At 39.5% G+C, this 23,949-nt stretch overlaps 1 protein-coding gene across 2 annotated transcripts in view; it reads left to right on the top strand.

Annotated features, from left to right (window-relative positions):
- Positions 1-23,949, top strand: part of LOC127631509 (phosphatidylinositol 4,5-bisphosphate 3-kinase catalytic subunit beta isoform-like) — a 91,448-nt gene that overhangs the window by 53,186 nt on the left and 14,313 nt on the right. The window contains exons 8-17 of one of the 2 annotated variants that reach the window (XM_052109653.1): positions 1,881-1,970; positions 3,860-4,111; positions 4,517-4,613; positions 9,662-9,792; positions 11,118-11,168; positions 11,341-11,529; positions 11,620-11,741; positions 19,101-19,244; positions 19,366-19,465; positions 22,412-22,602. In XM_052109653.1, coding sequence (XP_051965613.1) covers positions 1,881-1,970; positions 3,860-4,111; positions 4,517-4,613; positions 9,662-9,792; positions 11,118-11,168; positions 11,341-11,529; positions 11,620-11,741; positions 19,101-19,244; positions 19,366-19,465; positions 22,412-22,602 — 1,367 coding nt within the window. The remainder of the gene's footprint in view (positions 1-1,880; positions 1,971-3,859; positions 4,112-4,516; positions 4,614-9,661; positions 9,793-11,117; positions 11,169-11,340; positions 11,530-11,619; positions 11,742-19,100; positions 19,245-19,365; positions 19,466-22,411; positions 22,603-23,949) is intronic. The other variant, XM_052109654.1, reaches the window with a different exon arrangement.

Genomic DNA, 23,949 nt, shown 5'->3' on the forward strand with positions numbered 1-23,949 from the left:
AGGCACTTAATATGGAAGTCTATGGGGCCAATTTTTGGAGGTTTTAAAGGTAGAATTGTGAAGCTTAAAGCAAATTTTTTACGCTCATTTTAGGGTTTACGGAGTCACATCGGTATGGCATAACTTTACACAGAAAAGGGTAGTAAGTCATTTTATTACACTGAAATCATGCTAACATATATTCTTTTTGTCATGTGACTATACTTTTGAAAAAGTGAATATTTTTACATTTACGGATTGGCCCCATTAATTCCACTGTTAGTGCCTCACTGTTACCCAGATTTTTGCTTTTATTAAAGGAAAGGATGGACGAGTCAAAATACATTTTTGTGGCACCAAAATGTTGTTGATTGAGCTTAACTTGTACTGTACACAGAATATCCCTTTAAGGGAAAGTCCCTCCTCTGGTCTAGTGTCATCATAAACATGTGTCTCTGACAGATAAAGTGGTCATGTGTACCCTCCAGTGCACACTTGAGTTTTGGGACAGTAGGTTTCAGAAATATGTTCCAAGAAGCGAGTCAGGGTTGTGTGTGTGTATGTATGAGCACTGATCATGTGAGGTTTTTTGACAATGTCAGATTGCTGACCCCGGAAAACGGCTTGTGTTAAACCCTGAGGGGGTGTGTGTGTGTGTGTTCATTTGTATGTGTCTGAGGTCACAGTTTCGAAAGCTGCATGTGGGTTATACCAAAAGACATATCTTGTACTGTATAGAGTACTGTCAAAAAGTGTTTTGATGCTGAAGTCACACTTACAAATGTGTAATGTTCATTGCATCAGATGATGAAATATCAAAGCAAGTGGCATCTGCAAACTAATAGCGCTAGACCTCTTTTCAGAACTAAATTCTGAGCAATTTTTGCACTTTGACTACACTGGTATCAATGTGAATTTGAATGGATGAATGAAGTCAGTTAAGTCAGGTGAGTGTCTAATGCAGAAGAAACATCTCCAGTTCTTGAGCAAGAGTTTCCAGTTTGTTTGTGTGTGTTATAATATGTGGTGATCCAGCGCTGGAGTTTGTTCATTTTAATGTTACAATGAGTGCTCATTTCCGAGTAGGTGTAGCTGCAGGCCAGAGATCTCCAAATGGGGGTGGAATCTCCAAAAGAGGGTGTGGTTACTCCAGAAGGGGCAGGGTTACTCTAAAAGGGGGTTGTGCCAATTCCAAAAGGGGCAGGGGTTAGGTTTTTTTGTTAAATCGCAAAGCAAAATGCAAACATCCTCTGACGTCCAGATGCTATCTTCATTTATATAAAAAAAAAAAAAAACGTTATTTTAGGGCGGATTAGAACCTGGAACTGGTTAATTCACACTGTCACACTGATTATTTAATTAACAAATGAATTATGTGAAACATTTGTTAGTGCTTGAATTGGTCATCAAGAACAGTAAAAGATTTTTTTACATTATCTGCACAAAACCGAATGCATTTTTATGAGTTTCGCCACTTCCTCATAGAGGTCGACCAATGTGGATTTTGCAGATAACAATAACTTAGGTGGTTTCTCACTATGACAGGCACGGACATAGTAGCTCATAGAGTCCAAATGAATACAGTCTCAGATGCATTTTATTGTTGAACCAAAGTCACAATAATAACCAGAAATAAATGAAGATTTGGTGCATGACTTTTAACCAGGGCCGTAGCTAGTGGGGTGAAGGATGGTAATGATTTTAGGGGCCCACAGGTCCAGGGGGGCCCACAACAAATTCTAAACAGTAGTTTTAAATAGGAAAAGGGCTCATTTTGTGAAATGTTTTGCTTGAAAAGTGTGCTTGTCCAATCTGTGTTTTTGGGGCCACTGTCAAATAATATTCTCATAAAAGTTTATCTCTCTCCATGTGTCTGTCTGTCTCTGTCTGTCTGTCTTCAGCAGTTGCATACGTGTGTTTGGAAGGTTCATTCTTTGTTCAGAATTAATCTTGTGAAGGGCATCAAGGTGAACGCAGAGGATGCTGCTAAGGTAAACATCAACCACACTCATGAATCCAGAGTCATCTCACTTACACTAGTATTTAACTACCCCTGGTGGCCCAGCACCAGTATTACACCAACATATAAGTGTGCTTTTAATAAAAGGAACATTCTGGGAATGCTTATATACTGCATCTGTAGCATACTGTCAATGGCTAATGAAAATGAATTAAAAGTGTCCCTCAGTTTGTAAAAACAAACAGTAAATTCTAGGGCTGCAACAGTACTCAAACTTCACGATTCGGTTTGTAGCGCGGTTTTGGTACAGCACTGAAAACAAAGAATCTTTATTTAAATTATTTAATTGGTTAGCACAGTGGCTGATGGGCAACAGTTCTTATTGTGACGGCTCATTTATACTGCACTATACATATTGCTTCAACGAAATTACTATACAAAACTTAAGAGCCTCTTATATGCACATTGTATAAAAGCATAAATAATAATTCTTAAAATCAATATATATAATAATAGTTGAAAAATCTTGCAATTATAATAATTTTAACAAAATTGAGACATTAGCAGTGCAGATTTCTGTGTCTTTTGCCTTTCAGCTCACCACATGTACTTGGAGAATCACTCAATTTTCAAGTTTTTTTTTTTTCAGGAAAATCTGAATATCCACATGATCAGAGCAGAGGGTGGATCTGTTAGCATTTTCCTCTGCTTTTCAAATATTACTCCTATGCCGTTCGTTTTCGCTTTAACCCTGTCTGAGCTTGCAGCGAGAGGCTGCTTGAACGGCGTGGTGAGACTAACTTGCACAGGGTGTTTATGCTTTGCCCTGTAAGCTCCAGAGACACAAATGGATGATGTCACCACAAATGAGTCATCTTGTTAGATGTGCTTCTAGAGACATACAGACTTCTGTGAAATAGAGCCGACACACAGCCTTTGTCCTGTGCACTACTCGTTGCTCAGTATTTCTGTAGTTTACAGTGAAACCATAATGCTCCCAATCAACAGATTTTAGAGACGGTGGTGGGTCTACAATCTCTGGCTTATATAAATCCGACATATTTATATTTTGTTTCGTTCCATCAAAGTTGGCAAAAATAGCAAGCTAGCTAGTATAAACTTCACATGCATTTATCTGATCCGCAGTTTCTAGTGTGCCAGTTTTGGTTCCGTGCAGTCCCGTGTTGCTCCGCAATCTTATTCCATTTAGTTCTACGCAGTTTGTTTTGTTCATTATGTGTTGTTTTAATATTAGTTTCATGCATGCTAAGATATGTAATCATTTGTGTGGCTGCGTGTACCGCACCAAAAGCCCTGTGTCCGTTTGGTTCGGCAGCCTGTTGCAGCCCTAGTAAATACACACAAAAAATGCAGGAAGCTTAACAGGCAACCACGCAGCAATGTGAATAAACCTGCTGGGCTTCCATCTATGTATTTTAGTGCAAATTGTGGGACGTCTTATATAAAAGACTGATTGGAAAAGCCAAGATGCGACTAAAATCTCCAAAGTACCCAGACAAAATGTAAATAATGTTACATATATAATGTGACAAATGTAGCATTTTGTGACACTAAAGCCCTGTAGCTTGGTACTAGAATAGCTACACTAATGTAAAAATTGCTGAGCTACTGTCATGCTACTGAAAAATGTTGTCAAGTTAATAGCGTCGCTACTTTAGTTACAGTAGTTTCTCCCCTACACTGCATTGAGCAATATCCACCCACAGGAACTACATCTGAAGTTCATACACCTTTTAAAGAATGATTTAAACAAACTTCCATTGTAAGAATAGTTACTGTAAACATGTTTTTAATTGGTCATTGTTGTAACAGAGGTGCTAGTTGAACTTGTCTGTTGTTTGTGTTATGCAACGGCATGCAGCAGATGCGGTAAATAGACATTTAAAATGAATGTTGCAGATCCAGGTTAGAGCGGGGCTGTTTCACGGTACAGAGCTCTTGTGTAAGACGGCGGTCAGCAGCGAGAGCAGCAGTCGATCTGAACACGTTTGGAATAAAACTTTGGAGTTTGACATCCCCGTTTGTGACCTGCCACGGATGGCACGCCTCTGCTTCGCCATTTACGCCGTAATGGACAAAGTGAAGAAACAAAGATCCACCAAAAACACACACCTGAACAAATACCAGACCATCCGCAAGGCAGGGAAAGTGGTAAGACCAACACACACATACACACACGCTAACTTAATTCACAGCACACTCTATAAAAGTCACATGCACATAGTCAGAAGAAAAAAAACATATTAAAAATCTTTCAGACTAAAGTGGAAAATATCATTTTAGATGTGATTGATCAATTGTGGCATTCTGCAGGCCAATTCTTTTGTATAATGAGCACTAAACTGTGTAATTGACCTATTTCCTGAATAGCTGTGCTAGTTTTAGGCCTCTTCTTTCATTTCATGGTCTCTTTCTTCTCACATAATAAAATGATTTCAACTTGAGAAATAACATGGATTTATTTGGTAAGTTGTCACGGGTCTCTGCCGGGTTTATTATGTGATGCTGACTGACTGTACAGTATTCCTAATATGTTTTGCATGTTTCTCTGTCTAGCACTACCCAATAGCATGGGTGAACACAATGGTGTTTGACTACAGAGGACAACTGAAGACTGGTGACATTATCCTGCACTGCTGGTCCTCTTTCCCTGGTGAGAACACACGTATTATGCAAATGTTTTATTCAGCGTGTACAGTATTTATCCTTATTATTTCTTAAATTTGATTTAGGATTAAAACTTTAACTTCGCTAAGTTCTCAGATGTGTGCCCCATTACCCTTAAGCAAACGCTACTCTACCAACAACCCAGTCGTTCGTGGACCATTTAGGATATGGTCGCAATTCAGACTTCACTTATAAAAGTAAACAGGCTTTGCCCTCTGCCTCATCCTATCGAATCCCTTTTTTCCCCCTCCCTTATAGACTCATTCAGCTCTGGTCTAGAAATGGATTCAAATGTGTTAAGGTCCTTTTCAAGGATGGTTTGTTTATTACATTCCAACATCTAAGTACAGACTTTGGGATCCCTCAGTCCAATTTCATTAGGTTTTTACAGGTCCGGAGTTTCGTAATAAAACATTTCTCTCCTGCCTTGAACCAACCGGAGGGTGGCTGGATAGATGGATGAGTTGTTAAATAGGGACCCGTCTCCTGAAGGTACAGTGTCCATCCTTTATGAGAACATTCAAAGAACTGCTTCTCCATCTCTGAATCGCATAAGAGGCAGTGGGAGGTGGAACTGGGAATATAAATATCGGTTACAGCTTGGCAATGGGCAATTAAATTGGTGCACTCGTCTTCAGTATGTATTAGACACAGGCTTCTGCAATTTAAGGTGCTCCACAGGCTCCATCTCTCTAGGAGCAAGTTGGTTCAAATATATCCAGGATCAGACCCAACTTGCCCCAGATGTGGTCTAGAACCAGCGGACCTGAGTCACATGTTCTGGCAGTGCCCTAGACTAACACAATTCTGGTCAGATGTTTTTAGAATGATCTCACTTATATGCAATAGAGATCTCGATGCCAATCCTCTGACTTCCATCTTCGGCATAGTGCCAGAAGAAACACAGCTTGCGCTGAATTTGTCAGAGCTCATTGCTTTTTCCACGTTATTGGCTAGACGTCTGATTCTTCTCAGTTGGGAAAAGGCAATGCCACCACCTCATAAACGCTGGGTGAAAGAGGTGATGTCGTATCTCAAGCTTGAACATCTAAATATACTATAGATAAATACAAAACAATGCATATACTTACTATACCAGTACTTAAAATAAGCACCAAACTTTGAAGCTGCCAGAGGGAAAATAACATTTGTTATATGGAAGAACATAAACATTAAAACATATACATTTAAACGTCTAGTGACAGAAGTTAAACTACTAACTTTTAGTTAGCCACTGATAAAGCCTGTCAAACAAAGTTGTGAGTGAATATGCCATAATCGTAACACTAAATAATATAATGTGTCAAGTTGTAAAGAGAATCTGATAAAATATGTGCAATATCCAATACGTTACGGAAACCGCCTACGTAGTGTATTCAATCCCTTACATCATCGCGCTACAGTCTGCAGCAAGGACTGCTAGGGGGCAGCGGTCAGGAATGTCTCCTTGCCACCCACCGCAGATGGAAAATGGATTCTTTCCATTGCTTCTAGTTCTAACATCACCATCAGGACATTCCTCCTTTTCATGTCAAAGTCATTTTATTTACTGTGTATAACACAATTAAACACAACAATAGTTGACCAATGTGCTGCACAATAGTAATAAACATTAAACATAAATTGAAAGAAAAATGTAAATAAAAAAAAATGAACAATAAACAATTCAGCAACAACATTCCTCCACTAATTAATAATTTAAGTTTGATTAAAAGCCACTGAGGGGGCCTGGGTAGCCGTGTGGCGAGTTGTGCGTGGATACCGCGCTGCGTCTCCGCAGTAACAAGCTCAACAATCCATGTGATAAGATGTGCGGATTGACTGTCTCAGACACGGAGGCAACTGAGATTCGTCCTCCGCAGGCCAGATTGAGTCACTACGCCACCATGAGGACTTAGAGTGCATTGGGAGTTGGGCATTCCAAATTGGGGAGACAGGGAGAGAAAATAAAAAATAAAAAAAACAATGAAAAAGCCTAGTTTTACAAATATACAATGTTGAAGCTCTAACATGTAGGAGTAAACCATTCCAAAGCTTTGGTGCAGCTACCGCAAAAGCACGTTACCCCTAAGCTTCAGTCTAGGCCTAGGTGCGGTTAAGAGCTGCTGATCAGTGGACCTGTGAGACCTGATGGAAGTATGTTGTTCTAACAAATCTGCGAGATAAGCGGGCGCCAGACCATTTAGTGATTGAAAAACAAATAACAAAAGCTTTAAGTCAATTCTGTAATGCACCGGGAGTCAATGAAGAGAAGCTAATATAGGGGTAATATGTTTTTGCTTGCATGTACCTGTCAAAAGTCTTGCCGCCACATTTTGTACCACTTTGTAATTAAGACATTGACGATTAACTGACGCCCATGTATAACAAATTGCAGAAATCAAGCCTGGATGAAATGAATGCATTCTCAAAATCATTAAAAGAAAGAAAAGGCTTGAATTTGGCCAAAAGTCTTAAATGGAAAAAGCTGGATTTGACAACAGAGTTTATTTGCTTAAGGTCACACATTGTAGACGGGGTTCGACCTCAGAAGGAAATCTTAGCAGCTGGCCAAGGTCGACACCATTGACCCTAATCACTTGCAAGCTTCAGGATTGCACTTGCTTCCCACAGTGCAGTGCCCCTCCCTTTTTTAACAAACTCAATGAACTTCCTCTGAGGAGTATGGTGGCCTTTGTTTGCCTTTACATGCCTCCAGAATCTCCGCCAGCTTTCACAGGACCTGATCATGCCGCCACCTGTACCGTCCTTTTGCCTAGGCGATCTTATAACATGTACTGCAGATTTGCCCTTGAGGCCTCGCAGAGGGGGGACAACTCTCCTGTTTAGCAAGCCACAGAGACAAATTTCCAGGGTTTGGAAGAGTATCCTAGGTGGATCACTTTCCTATGTTTTCTAGAGGCTGCTGACCACAGTTTGGGAGCCATCCCCCATCCAAAGCCTGCTCTTCCTGATTGTGTTCTTACAACAGTCTCTTGTTACTTCAGTCTTGAAACCACCCTGTTTACAACCTCCAATTCTCCTTCCATGCATGGCCTTTTTGAACCTGGGTTGAATAACCCTCACTGACTGATCTGTCGATTCCCTTAGTTCTAAGAACAGCCTGTTCTTCTGCTTGTAGCCCAGGGTGATGGACTTTAGTGGCAGTTGTAAGGCATTTCTTCCAAACAATACTACATCTGAAAGACAGTGTGGAAAGCCCAGCCACTTCTCGATTGAACTGTTGGCTTTGGTGTCCTTACCACTGCCTCAGTGATCTCACACATTTTTAGTGGCCACATCAGGCAATGATATAATCTAAACTGGTAACTCCAGACCTTGTATTTGCCCAAGTCCTGTTTCAGCTGTTGAAGTCCTGCCCAAGTCCTGGTTGGCTGCTTTGCCAGCATCAGGATTCTTTCCCCATCCACCTCAAACAATATTTGGCCGGTTAAAACTCTCTTACGAATGGAAAGGCTATATGATTTTGCCGGCTTAATCTTCATCTTGGCCCATGCCAAAAGCTCCTCCAGCCTTTTCAAGAGTCTGTTTATACATGCAGCTGTCTTGTGGATGCTTGTGAGGTCGTCCATAAAGCTGCGCAGCTCTGGCAATCTCACCCCAGACTGTGCACAGATTTTTCGGGACATCTGTCTGGCACCAATTAGGATGATCTCGAATGCAGCTGTGAACAGGATGGGAGAGATTGAACATCTCATCACAATTCCTTTTTCCAGTTGCTGCCAACCAGTTGTGTACTCCTGTGTTGAATGACATATTTTCAGGTCCCCATAGTAACTGTCTACCAAGCTCCTAATACACTCTGGTACATGGAAAAACTGCTTTGGAACCGATCTATAGGCATTTGCCAGGTGCAGCCAGACTACATGAAGGTCGTTCTTGTCTCTCTAGGCAGAATGATCTGCTCCCATATTAATGACGCATACTCCACGCATCCTGGAAAACCTGGTACGCCTGCCTTCTGGCAGCTTGTGTCTATGTATCCATTCTTCAGGAGGTAATCAGACATCCACCTCGCAAAATCTTTCCCTCCATATTCAGTAGAGAAATTCTCCTGCTTCATCCAGGCAACACTCAGTGATCTCCATAACTGTTTAAGAACTGTTAGGCTTCTTTTATACAACTTATATGGTATCAAATTCGGGCACAGGACAGAAGTTGACCTTGCTTTTTCTACCACCTGCCTAGTCCCGCTAATGTCTCTGAGCAGGCTGCGTTTATGAGGATCACCGAGCTGCTGTTTCATATGGACTTCAAGTTCTTGCGTCGCCATCACAAGCTTTCCAATCCTCTTCCAAAAGCTTTCTGGCAAACTTTAAATGATCCTTGATGAACTTCTCTCTGCCCTCCTCAAAATCACTAACCTAGCACTTATGCCATCCCGCAATACCTTCAAGCCCTCCTTCTCATGCTCCTCTGCTCTTCACCATGCCTTGCGGAGCTGCCTGTGCTCTTTCTCCATCTGAAATGTTTTTTTGTCTCTCTCTTCCCACTCTTTCTCCCTAACACTTCACCAGATTTACCTATGCATTCTTCATAAACCGTGTCAATAAACATGTTAAACTTGGCCTTAAACTTTAGAGTGTATTCTGCTAGGTGGAGCACAGGACCTGATCGATTCTGTATTACAGTGAAAGACATTTTTGTATGGAGATTTTTGCAAAATAAAAGTAAAATAGGACATTTTCTTGACATGTTCTTGATGGGCAATTATTTGTTTTATTAAATCCAGTTTCTAATTGATTTGTTCCCTGGGTGCACCCAAAGAGAAGTTTTGTCAGATTTAGCTCATATCTGGGGACAATTTTGTAACCAAACACACACACACACACACACACACACACACACACACAAATACACTTATTCTCACCTTCCTGGGTTGTGTGAACTGTTGGCTAGATGTGTCACAGGGTGTATGTCTGTGGAACAACACTGAGTGAGTTTTCAGGTTATCTGTTTGTGAGTAAGATTGTGTACTGATTTGGGAAATGCTGTAAATGCTCATTTTGAAGTGTGTGTGTGTGTGTGTTACAGATGAGCTGGAAGAGATGTTGAACCCCATTGGGACAATTCAAACCAATCCCTACACAGAGAATGCCACAGAACTACACATAAGCTTCCCAGAATACTCAACACAACCAGTTGTATTTCCCCCTTTTGACAAGGTATGCATTAAATACTTCGTTTCTGTGGATCAACCACATTACCTTTGAAAATATACTTTTCTGATCGCAAGCTAATATGAATGTGTTGGACGCATGAGCACTACGACTGCTTTGTGAGACTGTGAGACTCTTTTAGTGCAATCAACGGCAGGGGTTAACGATGAGGACTGGGCCTTTCACGGACCGTCCGTGCAGACTGTGCTTATGACAAAATGTGCATTACACATGCGGTTTGCACAGTGATCAGCAATGTGGACAACCAATGTATATTTAAGGTTTAAGTCTCATGCGGTTTTGTCATATAGCCAGTAATCAGCATAAAGTCTGGTCAACTTTGCAGTTTATTCAGGCTAGAAACAACTCACTTAAAAAGGAAGATGATGTAGCCCAGATAGTGTAACATTTTAAAGCATTGTGGACAATTAGGATTTTGAAGAATATTATATATTCTTAAATATTTTGATGTTTTATTTTTCATATATCAAAGAGATGATGCAAAAAACAATAGAACAGGATTCAATACTTCGACACTGAATTATCATGAGACACAACTGGCTGTCAAACACATATTGAGCTACAAATGACTCATACAAATGATGATATGTTACACATATTTATTTTCTCAAACATTTTTTGTGTCTAAATAAATTATGTAATTTTATTTGTTCACCCAAATGACAAAAGTCATATCACACTGTTCATGTGTTAAACTTGCTATAGTTTACTCCACGTTGCTTTTTCTTCAAATAGCAATGTCAAATGTAGATCAAGTTAATCAGTGAAACATCAGCGCCACCTTGAGTAAGAAATTGCATGTGTGATGTGTACAGTATGTGTACGTGCATATCGTTCGCAGATCAAAATTGACATTGTAGTGATTTGTATGAATGTAGTGCTCATTTGTCTCATAATAATCAAAGAAATACATATCCTGTTATAGTAAACTTATAAACATTATTTTACATATTAGATATGACCTTATTCAGTTTTGGTGATTAAGCAATTAGAAAAAGTACATTTTTTACAATTTTGCCATTTTTTTTATTATTAAACTTTTTATAAGAGAAAGGTTCAGCAAGAGATAGTGGCATATCTCCAAATAAATGGATACGGTAAAGGGGTTGAAATGAGGTCCTGGGTCACTAAGGACCTGAGGTATTCATTTAAGGGTTAAATTGACAGCAGTTATTATGTCGGGGCAAATGTCTCTTCATTTCAACTCCCAAATATCGCCCCTGCTGACACATGTAAACATGACTACTCGCACAAGAAATGCTCGACATGTTGCAGGGCTGTTCTGCAATGACATTTTTCATTATCTTTAGATCCTGGAAAAAGCTGCAGAAATCGTTGGATCCGGTGACTCCATGACAATGGTACACATACAACATTCAGTTCATGTTAAAAATAAGCAATGTCCCAACTTATTGTGAATAACTTGAGTAACATGTTGTTAATCGGTTTATTGGATTAGAACTTTTTTACAAGTCGTTTGTGTGTGTGTGTTTGTGTGTGTGTGTGTGTGTGTGTGTGTGTGTGTGTGTGTAGAGTCGTGGGGGCAAGAAGTTTTACATCGAGCTAAAGGAGATCATGGAGCGAGACCCTCTCTCTCAGTTGTGTGAGAATGAGAAAGATCTGATCTGGACGCTCCGCCACGACTGTAGAGAAAACTTCCCTCAGTCCCTCCCCAAGCTGCTGCTGTCTGTCAAATGGAGCAAACACGAAGACATGGCTCAGGTATGCATGCAGATTTACACCCACTTAAATGCTAACAAACAGATGTGTTCGAACACAAACAATATGACTTCTCTCTCTCTTGTGCTGCAGCTGCAGGCTCTGATGCAGATTTGGCCCAAGTTGAGCCCTCGAGATGCTCTTGAACTGCTGGACTTCAACTACCCCGACCAGTATGTCAGAGAATTTGCGGTCAAATGCCTTCGAGATATGAGGTGAGTCCACACTTTACACCCTAAACCAGCTCTCAAACTGTCACACTTGGAGTGATCGTTTTAAATTCCATGGTTTCCTACAATTTTTGGCCGGCCTAAAAATAAAAAAGATAGTGGGAAAAAATTGAGCAGTAAAGGTGAGATATTGTTTTCTTTTAACCCTCTGGGGTCTGAGGGTGTTTTGGGCCATGGAAAAGTCTTTACATGCCTTGACATTTGTATTTTTCAGTTAAACATTACATAACATAACACATTAATGGCTAAAGTCTGATAACACTGTATTCAGCACAATCTGGGCTACAATAATATGTGAGCAATATAGCACTCATACAAAACAATATAGTAACTGAACTTTTGTAGGACACTTTTAGTGTTAGAAAGGTCCTATGCGAGGAGGCGTGAACTATAATGAATATTGATTGTAATTCACACCTGAGGAGACAAAAGACCCCTCCCCTGGGCCTATCAATGAGGATTGTGACAGAAAGAGAATGAATGTGAGGAGACTTAATTACCAAAATCAAGTTTTAAGTTAAAAGAAGTAATCTGACTATACATTTTCTTTAGATAAAGACTTTACTTAATTTTAGACCTACACTACCGTTTAAAAGAAGTCTCTTTTGCTCACCAAGGCTGCATTTATTTGATCCAAAATACAGTAAAAACAGTGATATTTTGAACTCTTTTTACAATTTAAAAGAGCAGTTTTCTATTTGAATATATTGTAAAATGCAATTTGTGATCAAAGCTGAATTTTCAGCATCATTACTGCAGTCTTCAGTGTCACGTGATCCTTCAGAAATCATTATAACATGCTGATTTTCTAATATGGGCATATTTAAAGTGCATTTTACTCATTTAACTTGAAAACATATTTGCAAGCACAAGCTTTGTTGATGATAATGAGGCAGCATAAACACTAGATACAATATAATCTAAACATTCATATAATTTTATATCATATTACATATCATATTTATATCATACGGCAACGGCATACAATTTAAATACCTGCTTTAGCCGAAACAGCATTTAAATGTAACTAAAACTTGCTTATTGGGACATATTTCAATACTCTGAATCCTGGCTGGCAAGTCTGGAAACAGTCCCACTAGTAAAATATGTACATGTTTCTATAAAATAGCATGTCAGCTTATGAAAACTAAATGACTTACTCGTCCGAAATTGTATCTGTCTTCAAAATACAAACGTTCATCGGAGTCCCGCTCTTCTTCTGAGGAAAATGTTAACTCTACAACACTATCCAGGAGTTTTCTCACTTGTGTATCATGCTGTCTTTCAAATGCGCAGAAAAGTGACTGAACTAGATGTTTTTAAGGCACAGTCGGGGGTGTATACCATTTGATTTGATCATCTCAGCACATTAGCGTATGAATGGCGCGCTCTGCTGGTAGGTGTGATCACATTAGCTTTAATGAGTTGAGCCAGAAGAAATTGTACATCACTTTGTTTCATACAGATTACATTGCAGGAGAATATTTGTTTTAAATTTGAATTGTTTTATTTAAAAGTAGACATTTTAAGCTTTCTTTAGACATATGTTTCATGTTTGTGTGATAAGTATTCGCGGACTTTGTTCTTTTTTGTGACGTGTTTCAGAAATATGCTCGTGAACCCATAGACTGCTGAAAGCTCACCCTTTTTATTTTCTTTATTTTACAAAAGCACAAGGTTTTGTTGTTATTGTGAGTGTACACAAATAAAAGTACACCCTTTATAGTCTCTAATGATGTCTTGCACTTATCTGTATGCTCCAAAATGAATTTTATGTTGTTTCCGCTGTAATGATGAAAAAATCCAGCAGGACGTGCCGGCGCGTCCGTCGACCCCAGAGGGTTAAAGTCTTTGATCATCTAGTTCGGTGGTTCTCAGCTGATTTTGCTTAAGCACCAGGGTTTTAAGATTTAAAGACCAAAGCCAAGCGGCGACCCAACACAGTACATACAAAAGTAAACAAAAAAACAGACACTGAAATGTATTAATACTACCATGAACTGAGTAGGCCTAACAATATGCAAAACTATTATCATGACCAAGGCTGAAATGGAAAATCAGTTGATGTTTTGTAAAGGCACAAATACACAAGGATGATTTATCATAACATGCATAAGATATTTTGGCCTTCATTATCATGACTGCGCTATGTGCTGCGCAACGAGTGTTTGCACAATCTATAAGTGTATTTATGACAAGGACGATGTGCGTCTCGCTGCCGCTCCATCCGCAAGGGTTCGGAGGACTTGTTCCGTTCCACCCGGGGAGGAGCAGCTGTCATCCACCAGAGGGAGGAGCAGTGGTCAAGGACCAGGCAACGGCATGTCTGGGAACTGGCGAGCAATTTTTTTTTTCTCTCCTCTCTCTCTCACTGTCGCTCTGCCTCCCAGGTCTTGAAAGCGGGTAAAGCCTGCCGGCAGGCGCGCCCATAAGGGCAACGCGTCCCCCTCGGAAAGGAGGGGGGGATGTATGTTATGCCGGGGGTTCACTAGCCTGAGGCAAAGGTGGGAGGGGTGTGAGGAGGGTGGGGCTGGACTGTGAGTCTGGGCCAGCCCCCAATGAGGCTAATCAGCTGAGGAGAGGGATAAGGCCGAGCCGGATGTGGCAGTTCAGGAGAGAGAGATACACGCAGCTGCCTTGTGTGTGTGTTTTGTGTCTTTTTGTTTCATTAAATATTATTTTGACTGTTCAGCCGGTTCCTGCCTCCTCCTTGCCCATTTGAACTGTGTTACAGTATAATATGTTAATGAAGTGATGCATAGCAAAATTAGCTATTTTCCTGAAAAATAGGTCACGCTTCAAAAGCAGGTCAGTTTTCAGAGCAAAGTCCAAATACAGTTCCTACATTTGCAGTTTGGAAATTCCACCAGCAGGTTGTAATAAAATTCTTGTCCAAACACCGAAAATATTGTAGAACATCAAATTATGTCCCTGACAATCACTGTTGTAGCCATTTTATGAAACAAAATTTATGAGATTTAAGTTAAACTATTTTATAGTCATGATATATTTTTCAGTTGTTATTATAATGTTTATATTTACAATTGTATTCATGATCTAATTTATATTGGTATTTTTCCACCTGTTGTCATAGTGATTTTTAAGTCACTGCAAACGGGGCCGGTGGGAAACGTTGGAGAGAGTAAAATGTTTGGATTTGGAGAGGTGGAATAAGATTGTTTTTGACCACTTGTTGTTTTGATTATATTTTGGTGTCATTTGAATTATAATTGAAATGTAGAAATTGTTTTGGTTTAATTTTTTCAAGTTTCAATAAATGAATTACATTTTTAAAGCAAAATGGACCAGTAGAAGTGACGAGTGTGCAAAAACTCACATCCTAATCTGAACAGCCGAAACAATCACTGTTAATACTAGCCATGATTTGTGTCAGTAGATGAACATTCTCTATAATTGAATGGCGCGTACATCCAAATCCTGACGAGAACCACATTTTCCATGCGTATAAAAAAAAGTGTGTCACTCTCATAGAAATATACCTGACATCCAACAAGGACGCAGTTAAAGCACAAAAGAACATAAGTCCATATTTCTATTCCTCTAATTCATTGCACACAGCCCATTTACACTAGCAACTTCTTATGAATGTGCTTTCTTTGTTCATATCGCTGGTGCTTGACAGGAAATAGAAGATATAATAGGACGCAGTCGCTGAAATAACCGGAGAAGAACCTTAGAATTAAATTGCACTCTACTCTGGCCATTAGTGTTTTGCGCACACAATTTCACCTCTGCGCGTATGGCATATTGCATTTCACTGTGCTTAGCACTCTTAAAATGGGGCCCTCCATCTTGTTTTCAGAGAAATCTAACCACATTTAGTGTGGTTTATGTTAAAAATAATAAGAAAAAAACTTGATTCAAAGGGAAAACTGGTTGATTTTTTTGAACCTCATTGGCAAATAGTTTTTTCTTGTTTTAAGCATAAACTTCACAAAATTTAGGTCAGATTTCTTTGAAAACAAGATCTAATTTCACTCTGCTTCTTAAGTTATATTTTCTTGTTTTAAGTATGTTTTAGATATTTTTACAGTAAAAATTAGAAACGAATTCTCAGTATAGTTTTTACCATGAACCTGTCTTTAATGTATTCTGAGTAGGGCTGTCAATCGATTCACATTTTTAATGGAATGAATTACATGATGTCCCGATTAATTAATCGAATATACAAATATTTGCTGAGAAAGCCCCTCATATAACAATAATTCAATATATAATGATTAGACATATTTATATCAATATCTAATTATAAATAATTATCTTTAAATATTATATATACATATACACAGTGGGTACGGAAAGTATTCAGACCCCCTTACATTTTTCACTCTTTTTTTATATTGCAGCCATTTGCTAAAACCATTTAAGTTCATTTTTTTTCCTCATTATTGTACACACAGCACCCCATATTGACAGAAAAACACAGAATAGTTGACATTTTTGCACATTTATTAAAAAAGAAAAACTGAAATATCACATGGTCCTAAGTATTCAGACCCTTTGCTGTGACACTCATATATTTAACTCAGGTGCTGTCCATTTCTACTGATCATCCTTGAGATGGTTCTACACCTTCAATTGAGTCCATCTGTGTTTGATTATACTGATTGGACTTGATTAGGAAAGCCACACACCTGTCTATATAAGACCTTACAGCTCACAGTGCATGTCAGAGCAAATGAGAATCATGAGGTCAAAGGAACTGCCTGAAGAGCTCAGAGACAGAATTGTGGCAAGGCACAGATCTGGCCAAGGTTACAAAAAAATTTCTGCTGCCATTAAGGTTCATAAGAGCACAGTGGCCTCCATAATCCTTAAATGGAAGACGTTTGGGATGACCAGAACCCTTCCTAGAGCTAGCCGTCCAGCCAAACTGAGCTATCGGGGGAGAAGAGCCTTGGTGAGAGAGGTAAAGAAGAACCCAAAGATCACGGTGGCTGAGCTCCAGAGATGCAGTCGGGAGATGGGAGAAAGTTGTAGTAAGTCAACCATCACTGCAGCCATCCACCAGTCGGGGCTTTATGGCAGAGTGGCCCGACGAAGCCTCTCCTCTGTACAAGACACATGAAAGCCCACATGGAGTTTGCTAAAAAACACCTGAAGGACTCCAAGATGGTGATAAATAAGATTCTCTGGTCTGATGAGACCAAGATAGAACTTTTTGGCCTTAATTCTAAGCGGTATGTGTGGAGAAAACCAGGCACTGCTCATCACCTGTCCAATGCAGTCTCAACAGTGAAGCATGGTGGTGGCAGCATCATGCTGTGGGGGTGTTTTCAGCTGCAGGGACAGGACGACTGGTTGCAATCGAGGGGAAGATGAATGCGGGGATATCCTGGACGAAAACCTTCTCCAGAGTGCTCTGGACCTCAGACTGGGCCGAAGGTTCACCTTCCAACAAGACAATGACCCTAAGCACACCGCTAAAATAACGAAGGAGTGGCTTCACAACAACTCCGTGACTGTTCTTGAATGGCCCAGCCAGAGCCCTGACTTAAACCCAATTGAGCATCTCTGGAGAGACCTGAAAATGGCTGTCCACCAACGTTTACCATCCAACCTGACAGAACTGGAGAGGATCTGCAAGGAGGAATGGCAGAGGATACCCAAATCCAGATGTGAAAAACTTATTGCATCTTTCCCAAAAAGACTCATGGCTGTATTAGCTCAAAAGGGTGCTTCTACTAAATACTGAACAAAGGGTCTGAATACTTAGGACCATGTGATATTTCAGTTTTTCTTTTTTAATAAATGTGCAAAAATGTCAACAATTCTGTGTTTTTCTGTCAATATGGGGTGCTGTGTGTACAATAATGAGGAAAAAATGAACTTAAATGGTTTTAGCAAATGGCTGCAATATAACAAAGAGTGAAAAATTTAAGGGGGTCTGAATACTTTCCGTACCCACTGTGTGTATATATATATATATATATATATATATATATATATATATATATATATATATATATATATATATATATATATATATATATATATTCAGATAATTAAAATGCATTACATTCCTGTAGCAGAAGAGTTAATCATTGATAAGACAATATAAAAAGCGTCTTTAGAATACAATGTACTGTTTACTACCATATTATTGATTATAAGTCAATCATTGACACACAGTTCACAGTAATCCATTACACAAGTGAATTTGTCAATCAGAGATTTATTATGAGGGCTTGTTTAAGGACCCATCAATGTACACCTGCGTCAGACATGCTTGTGTAGCGTCTTGGGTGTGTTATGTCATAAACATAAAATGTTTAGGTCACTGTGTCAAGTTAAATATAGTTTAATACTCAATCTTTAAACACATCTTGAGATCCCTTAAATCGCATTTGCGCTCCTTCAAGTGTTTTCAACGCAAGAACGTAACGCATGTTTGTGTTGTTCTGCCTAATGAAGTGTTTTCTTCACTGTATAAACTGCGCGTTGCTCACACAGCTGAAATTTCACTTACTGCCCTCTGGAGTAAACAGGTGATACTACAACCTTGCATTTCTCAGGAATGTTCCTTATTGTGGTCCGGGGGCATGCGATTAATTGCGTACATTTTTTAACGCGTTATTTTTTGGACGATTAATCGCACTGAATTAACGCATTAAATCGACAGCCCTAATTCTGAGTATTATTAACTTTAACCTTGTGTAGTTTTGTTCTTGTTTGCTATTTTCTCATCTGTACCAAAATACCACATAGTTTGAGTGGACGCATGTGCATGGCGATAGGTGAACCCTTCTAATAGTTGATAAGCCTGTACTCCTTATTTTTCTATCTTAGCTATATGGAATTATACGGTTAATTACATTTTATTATTTGCATTTCGCATTGTTTTGTAATCTTAACAGATCTGCGTCCCGCCAGTTGTGAATCACTGATCTAGATGCTCAGTTTCCTGAAGGCAAGCTTAAAACGTTTTTGATTGAGAAAAACTGTATTCAGCACAATGTTTTAATATAACTACTGAAAAATTGCTCTGTTGCTCACAATACTTTCACTTGTAATCCTGTTTACGCCTGGTATTAAGATCATCTCATGGACGGATTTATATTTACACTACAAATGCCGTGTGGTCACATGTGTGACTCCTATATGCATCTGAATGTGGCTTGAATCTTGTAATCAACTAAATTTACTGGAGTTTTGAAGTACCATAGTACCATAACACGTGCAACACTACACTGGTGGAGATACTTCAGATTTATTAAGATGTGGTTCTTGGCATGAAAAGTTTGAGATGTACTGCTCTAGACCAAGCACTGTTCTCTGAGAGAGCTGAAACCAGAATTGTTTGTTTCTTTGTGTGTGTGTTAGTGATGACGAGCTGTTGCAGTACTTGTTGCAGCTTGTTCAGGTGTTGCGCTATGAGCCGTACTATGACTGTGCCCTCAGCCGTTTCCTCCTGGAGCGCGCTCAGAGCAGCCGCAAGATCGGCCATTTCCTCTTCTGGCATCTCAGGCAAGTGAATGCACGTAAAGAAGCATGACTGTTTAAAATCTTCAGTTCACCTGGCATTTCATTAGGCTTATGCTTAGTTAAAGCATATGATTTGAAATGATGTGTGTTTTGTCTGTTACAGGTCTGAGATGCACATATCAGCCATATCTGTTCATTTCGCTCTGATTTTGGAAGCGTACTGCCGAGGCAGCATCCCGCACATAGAAGTTCTCAAAAAACAGGTGCAATGCCGTTGCTTCTCTTTAAATTTACTATTCAATCTACTTCAGGCAGAGATCTCTTAAAGCTCTTGAAAGATGATTATCAGGATGGTGAATTTGCAAGATTTATAGTTAGAATTTGATGAAATTTGATGTATGTCCTCAGAATGTTCTGGTGTCCATGTGCACCAGGTTTCATTAAAGGAATATTCTGGGTTCAGTACAAGTTAAGTTCAATCGACAACATTTGTGACATAATGTTGCCACAACTCATCCCTGATTTCAACTCATACCCCCTTTTCTTTAAAAAAAATGTAAAAGCAAATATCAAAGTTACAGTGTGGCACTTACAATGAAAGGGGACATTTTATTTTAGAAAAAAAATAAAATAAATCACCAACATTTTTATTTTACTTCTAAAGGCTTTAGTAGGCTAACCCTATTAATCTGAACATAAATATACTTTTTTGGATCACTACTTTATTTGAAGAATGTAAAATGTCAGAATAATAATAGAGAGAATTATTTATTTCAGTTTTTATTTTTTTCATCACATTCCCAGAGGGTCAGAAGATTGGTAGCATTGCCTTTAAATTGTTTTACTTGGGTCAAAAAGTTTTGGGTAGCCTTCCACAAGCTTCTCATAAGTTCCTGGAATTTTGGCCCATTCCTCCAGACAGAACTGGCGTAACTGAGTCATGTTTGTAGGCCTCCTTGCTCACACACACTTTTTCAGTTCTGCCCACAAATTGTCTATCAGATTGATAGTACTCCAATACCTTGACTTTGTTGTCCTTAAGCCATTTTCCACAACTTTGGAGGTATGCTTGGGATCATTGTCCATTTATAAGACCCATTTGGAAGACCCCGTTAAAGCTTGGTCATTATAAGACCAAGCTTTAATATCCTGGCTGATGTCTTGAAATGTTGCTTCAATTTATCCACTTAATTTACCTTCCACATGATGCCATCTATTTTGTGAAGTGCACCAGTCCCTCCTGCAGCAAAGCACCCCCACAACATGATGCTGCCACCCCCATGCTTTAACGGTTGGGATGGTGTTCTTTGGCTTGCCAGCCTCACCCTTTTTCCTTCAAACATAACAGTGGTCATTATTGCCATTTTGTTTCATGAAACCAGAGGTAAAAAAGATATTTGTCCCCATGTGCACTTGCAAACTGTAGTCTGGCATTTTATGGCGGTTTTGGAGCAGTGGCTTCTTCCTTACTGAGCAGCCTTTCATGTTATATCGATATAGGACTAGTTTTACTGTGGATATAGATACTTGTCTACCTGTTTCCTCCAGCGTCTTCACAAGGTCCTTTGCTGTTGTTCTGGGATTGATTTGCACTTTTCGCACCAAACTACAGTACATTCATCTCTAGGAGACAGAATGCGTCTCCTTCCGGAGCGGTATTATTGTGCATGAGCCCATGGTGTTTATACTTGCGCACTATTGTTTGTACAGATGAACATGGTACCTGGAGGTCCACAGTTTTTTCTGAGGTTTTGGCTGATTTCTTTTGATTTTCCCATGATGTAAAGCAAAGAGGCACTGACTTTGAAGCTTAGGCCTTAAAATACATCCATAGGTATCACAGCTATCAGAAGCTAATTGGCTAATTGTCTAAAGGCTTGACATAATTTTCTGGAATTTTCCAAGCTGCTTAAAGGCACAGTTAACTTGGTGTATGTAAACTTCTGACCCACTGGAATTGTAATATGTCAATTAAAAGTGAAACAATCTGTCTGTAAACAATTATTGGAAAAATATTTGTCATGCACGGAGTAGATGTCCTAAACGATTTGCCAAAACTATAGTTTGCTAATATGAAATCTGCAGAGTGGTTAAAAACTACGTTTTAATGACTTCAACCTAAGTGTGTATAAATGTCTGACTATCTGTAGATAAAATAAAAAGTTGTGTTTAACTTTACCGAGTTTAACATTCATATGCCCTGACATGCCCTGATTTAACCCAGAAGTCGAAGTAACACAAAGCATAGAAGAAGAGCAACAACAACACTGTGGGTGTGTTTCGTGTGGGGTGTGGGGCTCAAACATAAAGTTTATTCCTGATTGTGAATAAACCACAATCATGATTGTTCTCCCTTCGAAGTGACATTTGGAGGCTGACTTATCCCATTTGGAATGCAGACTCACACGAAGAATGCTAGCAATGTTCATTTTAGACGGATCAGCAGTCTGTGAACCATTCACACCTCTGACGCATTGATGTGCCTCTAATTACTATTGTTTTGTCCATTGACCAATCCTCTTATCTGTCTGCCATAAAAACACTCATACCATATTTTCTAATAAAAAACTTTTTCTTGGTGTTACGTGGGCTATTTTCTCATCATAAAATACAATAAGAGGGCTTCAGATGCATACTATGGCCAAGGTTAGCATGCTAGCATTAGCGCTATGAATGCTGGATGTAAACATTACAAATTACACATTATCTTCGGCATATATATTACTTTTAGTTCTCATCGAGTGGTTATAAAAACTTGTTTTACAGATCTCATGTGGATTACATATATAGAATAAAACAGAAAGCATGATTTTTATTGAATATGCAGCCTGAAGCAAATGACAGAACTGTTTCTGTATCTAGACAAGAAATACCAACGAAAATATAGTCAAACCTTGTATTTCCTAATCCTCTATTTAATAACAACATCTCTCATCAAGCTAAATATTATTAAGCTTTACACAGAGATTGTAAGGGTGAAAGGTAAGCAAAGCAGAGCTTGTATAGTTTGAACAATCCAGGAGCAAATTGTGTTGTCTTCTGCCTTCGGACATCACTATAAGCACAACGGATAGCATACATAATGAAAAACTTCTGTTTGACAGCTCTGCGTGATTGTTTTGAAAGCAGAGAGTGGCCTTTGCCAATTTTGTAAGATGTGTTGGGTGAATTTTCACCTTATACAATGTTGTGTGATTGGTATTTCGTAGGTTGAAGCTCTCAGTAAGCTGAAAGCAGTGAATGAGCTGATTAAACTGGGCACCATAAAAATCAAGAACAAGACAAAAGAAGCTCATCTTAAAGAGGCCATGATGACGTGCCTGAGGCAGACGGGTTTTATTGAGACACTTTCTGACCTGCACTCTCCCCTCAATCCAAACGTACTGCTCGCTAGAGTCAAGTAAGATCTTTTTGTTCTTGTTCTGAATGTTTGCAAAGTTTAAAATGAATAGTTCTTGCTTAAAAATGTGGTTGGATGAGCCATATCCTTAGACGTTTTAAAATGGCTAGTATGCTAAGGCTGCAAGGTGCATGTATCCATGCAGATCCGAACGGATTCAGGGCTTTCGGTAATGGTAGGAATGATTTCATGTACGTCAGTGTTGGGAAAGTTACTCAAAACGGTAATCCATTGATGATTACAAATCATGTTTCTAAAATTGAAATCAGATTACTTTTCTGATTTCTTAATTGAAAAAGTAATCACATTTTGAATTACATTTAAGTTACTTTCTAAAGCACTTTGCAGAGAAAGGTTTTTCCGCTCATCAAATTGAAAATGATGTATAAATGATTTTGTCTACATGCCCTTCAACTGTCACAGAAACACAAACAGATGTACAAATGAACATAATCATGTTTTAAGTTTTGAAATGGATCACTAAAACTTGGTTTAAATCAGAGCCCCCAATTTCAAAGATTGAAATAATCCTGGAAATATATCAAGTGGAGAAAGTAACATTTAATCAAAATCAAAAGTAACAGTCAGTATCTGGTGTGGCCACCAGCTGTATTAAGTATTAGAGTGCATCTCCTCCTCATGGACTGCACCAGATTCGACAGGTCTTGCTTTGAGACGTTACCCCACTCTTCCACCAAAACACTTGCAAGTTCCCGGACATTTCTGGGTGGAATTGCCCTAGCCCTCACCCTCTGATCCAACAGGTCCCAGACGTGGTCAATGGGATTGAGATCCGGGCTTTTCGCTGGCAATGGCAGAACACTGACCTTCCGGTCTTGCAGGATATCCGAACGAGCAGTATGGCTGCTGCCATTGTCATGATGGAGGGTCATGTCAGGATTAGCCTGCAGGATGGGGGAGGATGATGAGGGAGGATGATGATGGCTTCCCTGTAACGCACAGCATTGAGATTGCCTGCAATGACATCAAGCTCAGTCCGATGATGCTGTGACACACCGCCCCAGACCATGACGGACCCTCCACCTCCAAATCAATCCCGCTCCAGAGTACAAACCTCGGTGTAACGCTCATTCCTTCGACGATAAACGCAAGTCCGACCATCAACCCTGCTGAGAAAAAAAACGTGACTTGTCAGTGAAGTGCACTTTTTGCCCGTCATGTATGGTGCAGCGAAGTTGGGTTTGTGCCCATAGGCGACGTTGTTGCCAGTGATGTCTGGTAAGGCCCTCATTCCAGCCTCTCTCTGCCTATTGCAGACAGTCTGAGCACAGGATTGTGCGTTCCTGATGTAACTCGGGCAGTTGTTGTTGCCATCCTGTACCTGTT

The sequence above is a fragment of the Xyrauchen texanus genome, chromosome 38, assembly GCF_025860055.1.
Source record: "Xyrauchen texanus isolate HMW12.3.18 chromosome 38, RBS_HiC_50CHRs, whole genome shotgun sequence".
Classification (NCBI taxonomy): domain Eukaryota; kingdom Metazoa; phylum Chordata; class Actinopteri; order Cypriniformes; family Catostomidae; genus Xyrauchen; species Xyrauchen texanus.